This window comes from Olea europaea, chromosome 18 (genome assembly GCF_002742605.1).
Source record: "Olea europaea var. sylvestris chromosome 18, O_europaea_v1, whole genome shotgun sequence".
Classification (NCBI taxonomy): Eukaryota; Viridiplantae; Streptophyta; class Magnoliopsida; order Lamiales; family Oleaceae; genus Olea; species Olea europaea.
Window position 1 is genome coordinate 7,038,521 of NC_036254.1, and position 9,838 is coordinate 7,048,358.

General features: G+C 33.5%; 1 protein-coding gene across 1 annotated transcript; it reads left to right on the plus strand.

The window, feature by feature from the left end:
- The first annotated feature begins 6,653 nt into the window (after positions 1 to 6,653).
- LOC111366674 (probable E3 ubiquitin-protein ligase HIP1) lies at positions 6,654 to 7,618 on the plus strand. The gene is made up of 3 exons (XM_022987382.1): positions 6,654 to 7,223; positions 7,437 to 7,538; positions 7,589 to 7,618. Exons 1-3 carry the CDS (start codon positions 6,654 to 6,656, stop codon positions 7,616 to 7,618), a joined length of 702 nt encoding a protein of 233 aa, XP_022843150.1.
- The last annotated feature ends 2,220 nt before the right edge of the window (positions 7,619 to 9,838 follow it).

Here is a 9,838-nt window from a genome sequence, read left to right on the forward strand (position 1 = left end):
CGGGTCCGGGTCGACCTTTACACTATATTAACTTTTTGGACAAAATTTATTTAAAATTTTGGGCCAAATTGTAAATAATCAAATTCTTGGGTACAAAATTTATTTAAATTTTGGCTTATTCCGGGTGTTTTATTTTCTTTTAACAGTCGTCTGTTTACCGACCAAACAGTCGACTGTTAGCTGACTGTTAACCGACTTAACAGACACGACTTTTAAGAACAGTATGTCTGTTCGGATTTTTGAGGCTTGTCTGAAAGGTGATGACTGTTCGAATGGCCACGAACAAGTCTATAAATAGCCAGCCTTTCTACCAGAAAATTTACACCATTTTCATTGCAAACTTTCTGTGCTTTGAATCTCATTTTCCTCTCTCTCCTTCTGATATTGTCTCGAAGTCAAAAACACTTCGTTGAGTTCGTTGGAACTCCTACAGACTGCAGTGCTGCTTCCGTAGGAGACGAAAAATTCGTTCTATCCTGGGAAACGATTGCTGGACGCCTTTAGCACCATTGAAGGCAGCAAATTCGTTTTAAGGACACATCGTGAAGTCGGTGGGCTCGAATTACAATTTCTGATCCTGTTGATCAATTCCTGCATTCAGGTAATTCTGTCCGATTGTTTTCGAAGGAGTGAATTCAAACTCTAGAAACAACATAAATTCCGAACCCATGTCCACCTTTCTCAACATCCATTACTTTATTAGTAATCAGTTCAAAAAATCAATGTAAAAATGTCCCTACAGGTAGAATATGGATTGAGATTTAAACAGCAGCGTTGCCCTAAACTGGTGCAATGGGTGAAACCTCCATTGGGTTGTCTGAAACTCAACACAGATGGTTGTTTCAGAGGTTCATTAGCTGCTGGCGGAGGAGTTTTGAGGGACATGAATGGTGATGTCGTATTTGCATATCACGAGTTTTACGATGAAAATTGCTCCAACATTCTGGAGGCAGAACTTCGCGCACTCTTGACAGGTTTGAAACTTTGTTTTGAAAATGGTTATCTTTTCAAGTTCAACATATGGGCAGAACTCGACTCTAAAGTTGGTATACAATGCGTGGAGGGTCATCCTAACAAATCATTGTCCCCTGAATTTCTTCAAATTTTGGACGAGATAAAGTTTTTGTGTCATCGATTTCAAGTCGGTCTTTCTCACATTTATCGAGAAGGAAATGGAGCGGCGGATCACATGGCTTCACAAGGTTTCTACACAAGAGAATACAAAGTTCTGGGACCTCGAGAACTTGACAAACTCATTCGTGCAATTGTCATTCGTGACCGTTCCAATTTTTTATATGTTAGACATTAAAATCTTTTGATTCTTTTGTAACAAGTCTGAGAAAGTACAACTGTCTTGTTGTTTGTATTTTGTATCACAATTGTTCATTTTAATGAAATGATTTTGTTTCTCAAGAATTTTATTTGTGTATCACTTTATTATTGCATTCTGTGGATTATTCCTTTCCATTTATGGGTATTCTACGATAGTTGAGAGGCTGGTGTATGTTGTGTCTACAAATGTGGAACTTGTTAAACTTGGTTGCAGGTTCCTTGTGGTTATGTGCTGGTTTGTATTCTAAAAAATTCATATAAAGTGTTGTTGGGAGGTTTCCGGTTCTCTGTATCTATTTGCTTTGACTGATCTTGTTTGCAAATTAATGGTTCTTCTTTTCTCCTTTCATCAAGATATACAACGTAGTTATGGCTTCAGTTGCTGGTGAAAGTCAGTATTGATATTTCTACTCTAAGGATTTAATTAACATGCAGTTTGGGCTTCCTTTTCTAGTGGCATAGTCTATTTTCAATAGTCTGATGGATTGTGCAACTCTTCCTGACTCTCATAAGCAAATTCATTTGACTTGTGTATCAGTGTATGTTCTCCGTGCGTACAAAATTATTAGTTCTTGTGGATGTTGAGATCCTCTGTTTTATAATTTAAAGTTTTGAGGATATATGCATTTAAACATACAGATGCACTATGCAGAATATGTTTGAAATTTTATCTTTTTAGTTATCAATGTTTTGTTGATTGAGCACAAAATATGGTCTGCAGTTTCTTGTTTTCAGATTGTGCTTATGTTTCTGTTGGCCTTTTGGTTATGTTGATTACACATTTAGATTTATTTTTGGGGGCCCTAAAGAAATTACTAGGATCAGATATGCAGTGGTTGAAGTATTGTTTGCTGTCAGGTAGCTGCCAAAAAATAACATTTCGTTTATGTTTGTGAATCTTTATGTCATGTCACCTTTCTGATACGAGTATGATCTGTTGGCAGTAAGTTGAAATTTTCTTGCTCAATGGACTGTTTAACCTATGCTTTATCATGCAGAGATTTCTTGGTGATTAAGCTAAAGTTGGAGAAGATCTTTATGTAATGCTTCTTTTCCTTCCGTCCAAGAAAGCATTAAAAACATCCTGCAGCAGGGTTGGGGTCGGGAACGAAGGGGTGCTGTCATTGCTGATATTTTATTCGAGAGAGATTTCAGGTGTTAAGTTTTTTCCTCTCTACCTTCATTAATTTAATTGAACACATCAGAGTGATTTGTTGGGTGTTCTATACTTCACTAAATTGGCAGTTAAATGATACTAGTGGTTGAATGACTGAAGTAAAAATGACGGCTCCAAATAAATGCATTGTGGTGTACCTTCAATTTCCAGATGTTAGGATCCTGATTTCAATGTTTTCTTCGAAGTTCCATATTTGATATCTTTTCGCAATGGTCTGAGGTCTGTTGTGCAGTTCATTAAATGATCAACCTAGTAGATCAATTATATCTGAACTTGAATATGGCCTCCTCTCATTTCTTCACACAACTTGACTTCTGAGGTCTGTTTAATGGATTGCTGTCAGGGATAAAGAAATTTTGATACAGAAAATTCAGTGGAGTAAAGGGATTTAAAAATGTATACATATCGAAGCCAGATCGAGTGAGCAAAAAAACAAAGAAGAGGATTGAGTGTTTTTTGGATTACATCAATGGGTAGGGATTCTTCGTTTCATCTTTATCCAACGGTTTAAAATTATATTCATCCAATTCACTTGGATTGACAACGTGGATGTATCGTTCTTTTCGAGTTTTTCTGGTGGTTGGCTTAACATATTACCCTTGGAACCAAATAAATTTCTCAGGCAATTTGAAATCTTGGGAGGTAATCCTCTGCTGGAGTCCATGAACCTCTGTGCTACGTATCATAACATCATTGTTGAGCATCAAGCTGTGTCCTTGCACCTGAAGCCTGTTTGAGCAGTTTTAGGAAGACAATTGCAAAACAATTATAAGCAAATTGATTTCCGTATCTATAAAGGGGACTATCTTCTACTCACAAATTTATTATTCCATTATCTGCTGTGAATTTCTTGCTGTGAAAAAGTAATAGATTAAGGAGATACTAAAGAAAATAAAAACTGTTGCTGTGAATTTCTTGCTCTGTGGAAATCCTATGAATGAAAATACTGGAATTCTGTGTTTTACAGCTTTTTCAATGAGTTTTAGTTCTCTACACCTAGATACACCATTGAGTTTTTCCGATGGATGGTTGAAAATACTGTGATCCTGTGTTTTATATGTAAGATCAGCAAAGTACTAAGGTCAGTGTAAGCATCACACCTAAGATAGTGTGATGCGTTTGCAAATCACTTCATTATGCAAGTGACTTGGTAACAAATTGAATTTTGTAACTTCAGACTCTGGTGGTAGGAGGATTCAGGATGATAACTCATTTAGATATCTTACTGAACAGCTGCAACAGTTCATGGCTAACATAAATTCATCTCCATAATATATCAAATACAATGATCAAGGCTAGAATCTTATGGGGGCTTTTGGTATATATTGTTGCATTTGTGGCTGTCGAATTTATTTTTCTTCTTCTAGTATATTGAAGTAGAAAGTGTGAATTTCATTTGCAGCCTATCCTTGTCTCAGCAAGAATCAGTTTGCAGGTTTCATTTAAAACAATCCACCACATGAAATTCATCCAAAACTCCAAGATCAGTATAAAAGGCTTACATTCTTCATATTTGCTCTTCAATTTCAACATCTTCACATCAACATTGCAAGGTAAAAGGCTTAATCTCCTCATTAAGTCAAGTTCACTCAATGTTTTAAGAGCTATGTACTGAATTGAGGAGTTGGGCAAATTCACTTTTCCCTCTCTGATTTATAGGTGTAGTCAGGGAGTTGGTAAAAACGATAAAGAAAAAGGAGTGTTGGATTTTTCTGTAGCTTTTGTTGATGCAACTGATAGTACTGTTGACATAGATTTTGCTATAGAACAGAAACAGGCTAATATTAGTGACTTGATTGTGTTATTGTTCTTGTTTTTTATCCTTTCTAGACATAGATTTTGCTATAGAACAGAAACAAATATCAGATGTTTTGTTTATGAATGGTGCGTAAGGGATCATAGGCATTCCTGACACACTATATGTTGTGGTTTTCTCGGGGATTGCTAGAGGTTTTATACTTCAAGATTCTACCTTTCAATGTTTTGATGGCGCAGCTTTGCCCACCCGGTGCGAAGGCTCAGTCATGGCATTTGTAATGTCTGCTATTGCTATTGCTATTGCTATTGCTCTTGCTTTTACAGTGAATGATTACTTAGGGGTGGCTCTTGCATCTTACGTTGGAGAGACAGGAGACAACTTCTCTGGCTTGCCACATGGCCTTTTGATACAGGTTGTGTGCACACTTTTGCCCCTTTTCTGGTCATTTTGCATCCCAGGTGAAAAATCTAAAGGCAAGAAGAAAGGAAACTCAGATATAAAATCTAATTAGGAGTATCACATAGCATGGTGCAATATTTATTTACTGATTCTTATTCATTAAATTCTTTTAGTATGTTACTCTTTTAACAATAGAATGAAACACTCTACATGTTCAAAGGATCAAAAATAAGACCAATATAAGACAAAATCCAAACCCATGAAACCACACTGGATTAGGTAAATGTGTGATAGACAAGAGATCGGATTATTATGCAAATTTGAAAATTATTGAGTATACTAACTAGTCTGCACTATGGTCAGTATTTTAAAAGACAGGAAAAGGCAAGACGCGGGCGCAAGACATGAAAAAAGCCTATTAATGGAGAAGACACGAAAAAAGGCTGTTAACTCTATTTTTGACTCTCTAACATGGGCTTGGGCACCAAAAAGACAAGTTGAGATTTGCTGTCCTTCTAATTAATTATTTACACATAATATTAAAATAACATGTCTACAATTTTAATTTATCACTTTAACAATTATTTAACACTGTTCAATACTCTCTTTCTCTCTCTCTATCTCAAAAATGATTTATTGACAATTAATTGGGTAAACAACAAAAGTTGGACTCGAGATCTAGGCCTTAGTTTATCCAATTTTTTATTTTTTCAAATGGTAAATAAACCAAATAAAAGAAATAATTATTAATGATACTATTAAAATAATTAGATTATGAAATAATTATCAATGGTCTTGAAATAGTTCAATAATAATAAAAATAGAGAAATGGCTTATTACATGGGGGATTCGACTAGGGACGTTTAGGCTCGTAAGACTTGAAGCTTTAACTTGTAGTCTTGTCACATCTTTTAAATCTTTGTACAATGAAGAGATTGATAGGAATTTTGATTCAATTAATAGTTGCGAAAGGGGCGGAAGCTGCTTTATATACGACAGATTTGCAAGAATCTTGAAATGCTCAAGCATACAATCAAATATTAGATTATATGTATAATTAACTCTTCTAGATAACGGAGAAGAGAATTCTATTTCTTTTCGACATTCCCTAGTCAAATCCATTTTTTCACAGCGATAATTTGAAAAGAGCATACGGATCAAAACTAAGATGATCAAAATCTCTTTAGACAAATAATCAATGTAATCAATGAATCAAAATAAGCTATCTATTTTATGACAAATAATTAACTCATTCAGTTCTCATACATGTAATTAAATTCGAAACTGAAACTTAAATTAATTGATGAAGAAGAATCAGCTTACCAATCACGCGGAGTTAAAAATTTAAATAACACAATAGACAGACCAAAATTTATGTTAAGAGTTTGTTTGAGAGTGATTTTAAGAATTGATTTTTGGACCGTTAGGAAAAAAGTGAGGTCCACCTGTGAAAGAAGTAATCAAATATGACGACTGAAATAGATAAATAACGGTCAAAAAATCAATTTTTTGAACAAAAAAATCACTCCCAAACAGACTGTAAGTCTCAAGAGTCAAAAGAAAATCCATATCTATTTGAAGAGAAAAATTAACGTTAGAAAATCTGATTTTTCTTCCGTCAACGGTTATAATAAGTAAGCAATTTCCTTTCCATATCTATGACTTAAAAGTAAATTTATGGTAAGTCTCAAAACAAACCCATATCTACATGCGTAGAAAAATTAACGTTAGAAATCTGATTTTTCTTCCATCCCGGGATTCATTCAAAATTTATTTCCTTTTTGTGTACTTTCCTTTCCTTTCAGAGACTGATTCACAATTTATTTCCTTCTTGTGAACTTTCCTTTCCTTTCCCAGAATGATTCACAAATTATATAAGGCAATCTCTCTTCCCTTCTCAACAATTTCATATTTTCTTTACAATCCGTTCATCAGTTCTGATATTTCAAGAATTTCTTGCTTAAAATACACACACCGTCAATTGCTATGGCGTATAATCTTCTGAATCAACCCGTCCAACCATTCTATTTTACACTGACTTTCACTTACTTTTCCGGTTACACCACCGTAATGCAAGAAAACTACTGGGTTGAGTCACAAGGCAGTAATTACCAGTTTCCTTCAACTTACGGGTATGTTCCTCGACGACGACGACGAACCAGGGAGCATGTTCAAGAAAACTACAGGCACTTGAATCAAACATGGCAAGGTTCATATGATGAAGTCGAAGTATGGGATGAGTCTGATTTTATCGAGCATCGGAGATCAAATTTGTCTACCAACATATCTCGTGATGATCTGGTCCGGACTAATTTGTCAGAAGAAACTATCCTCCGACATTTAAAAACAAGAAAGTTCGCTACTTCGGAAGAGGCAAAACCCACAAACGAAAGTCCTGAAATCTGTGTGGTGTGCCAATGCGAATACGAAGACGATGAGAGCATTGGACGCCTACCGTGTGGACATGAATATCATGTCGATTGCATTACGAGGTGGTTGTGTCAAAAAAATGTGTGTCCTATCTGCAAAGCCACCGCAATACCAAGAAGGGAAGAAGTAGCTCGAGGATAGAAATCAAGAAGAATTGCAGCAACTGTATTGAAATTTTGTTCTATAGTTGTTATTTGTTCTTTGGATGTACTCTGCACAATATTGTTTGGAATTTTATGTAATCAGTTTTCTGTTTTTTACAAGCGCTTTTGTTAGTTTTGTCCGTTTTGTTACATCGTTACATATTCATTTGATGAGTGTTTCTTAAACTACCTTTAGAGCATTAGAAGACGACGACAAAAACTAGTTGAGAGAGCGATCAAAATTCATGTGATTATCAAGAATATGATCAACCTGAATAATAATAGTAGTAATAGACATGTAAGTCAATGGTTTTTACATTTTAGGTTAACCTTTTTTTTTTAATTTAGATAATAACTATTTCTGGATTATCGGCTTGAGTTTTATTTTGTTTTCAGTTTGGGCCTGGATTTTAGTTTGAGTTGGGTATGTATTTTGGGTTTTGGTTGGGCTTGGATTGTGTTGGGTTCGGAGGTGTTTGGATTTCACTTTGGATTGTTTATAGATTGGGGGACAACTTACAAAAATATCCTTAAAATTAGGGGTATTTTGAAAAAGCATATGAAATTTATTTTAGAAATAAAAAATACTGTGTAAAATTAAAAAGTAACACAACATCACTTAAAAAAAAAAAACAAACAAACAAACAAACTGTATTACTTCTAAAAGTTTAGTATCACTTTTTTATTAAAAAAATTACATACAATGTATCATTAAATTATGTATGTCACTAAGAAAAGTGATAGAAATTTCAAAATGACGATTGAAAAAAAAAAAGTGACAAAAATTTAAAAAAGGGAGACAAAAATTTCAAAAAAAAAAAAGTGACAAGTTTAAAAAAGTGACAGAAATTAAAAAAAAAAAAGTTATACAAATTCAAAAAAAGTGACAAAAAATATTTAAAAAAAAAGTGACAAAAATTTCAATAAAATGACTAAAAATTTAAAAATATGAAATAAAAAAGTATTATATAAAATTAAGTGACAAAATGTCACATTTTTATATAAAAAAAAGTGACACGGACTTTTCTAAATCAAGAGTGACTTTTTTTTATTAAAAAGTGACATAACATACAATGTCACTTTTATTAAAAAAGTGATGTTTGTTACAAGGAATAGGGAAAAAAAAGTGACAAATTTTTATTTTTATTTTTAAAAAAAAGGTGATAAACACTAAAAAAGTGATAGAAATTAAAAAAAAAAAAAAAGAATTTCTTGAGTTGGGAGTTTCTGATTTCAGAAGTTGTGGTTCGAGGCTTTTAGGGATTTGGTGGTTGAAGCAACAAGAATTTCTTGAGTTTCTCGGAATTGTTCGACGGAGACGATAGTGAAAGGAAACGAGTCATGGGTGAGAAAGGTTTCTTTGAGAGTTATCTAGAGATAGTAGTGATTTTGGGGGATTTTGATAGTTTTAGGACGTATTAGTTATTAACTTAAATGATTCGATTGGTTTAAAAGTGTATTATTCTAATTGGTTAATTTAATAGGATAGTATATCTAATTTACTCATAGATATTTAGCCCTTGTTTGAGCCCCATTTAGGTGGAAATGGCTCTCCTGCTTCATTGTACCATTCAATAATGTGAATCAAACTCACAATCACATAATAAGGTAGTACATCTCTACTAATGATAAATAATGTTATTCCAAGAATATTGCCTTCTACGTAGAACTACCCAGCCAAATTTTCTAGATGTGATAGAATACACACATTTCACTACTTGATTATTGGTAATGAATCTTGATCTTGTAGTTTTATGGAGCATATTCCGCTATCCATGCTTTTCTCGTCATAATATACAAAAAATGAGGTCATCTTAGATCGTTTTGAATGATCATATATCAAATAACATGTTTAGGCTATGATCCACGCTTCTCTCTTGTCGTAATCCACTGGAAAACGAGGTAATCTTAGATTATTAGAACTAACATTTCAGGAAAGTTTCTGAAAATAAAAACTCCAAGCCCCTTAACTTTAATTAAGCCCATGTTTGGTGTAAATTAAAAACTTACTAAAAATTTAAGTTAACGAAATAATTAATTTTAATCATACATTCCATAGGATTCACAACTTTTCAATCATATATTTCATTAATTTTCAAAACCCACTGAAAATATAGCCCCCGTTTGAGCCCCATTATTCCTCATTACATTAAATTAAATTTTTCTCTCTCCTACTTTTAACCACACAATCTTCAATAAAATAATATTACACGTAAATCAAAATCATTTCTTTTCTTTTCAACCACTCATTTTTCAAAAAAACACTATTCAAAACATTATAATCCCCAAGAAATGGGACTCAAACGGGGGCATAATTTTTAACTACCCAAATAGAGGCTAAGAATGCTCAAAATAATGATATCATGCCCAATTGTGTCTTATTTGGAAAATAAATATTCTTCCATAAGATTCCTAATATCGAGATTGCATGTGTCTCACGATAAAGAGCCACCTATTTTGTTAGGAGATCAGAAGTAAAATTAGGATTAAAGACTTCAAACATGGCAAAAGTTAGTTGTTAATCTTGAATTCCTTGTAACAAATTTTAAGCTTGATTATGACTTTTTTCCAAAATTCAACATCCAGTCAAACTGTCAA

Excerpts from the sequence above, each read along its gene's own strand:
- LOC111366674 (XM_022987382.1), top strand. The coding sequence starts at position 6,654 with ATGGCGTATAATCTTCTGAATCAACCCGTCCAACCATTCTATTTTACA. Across the intron at positions 7,224-7,436 it reads CAATACCAAGAAGGGAAGAA|AGCATTAGAAGACGACGACA; the intron begins GTAGCTCGAGGA and ends AACTACCTTTAG. Across the intron at positions 7,539-7,588 it reads ATAATAGTAGTAATAGACAT|ATAATAACTATTTCTGGATT; the intron begins GTAAGTCAATGG and ends TTTTTAATTTAG.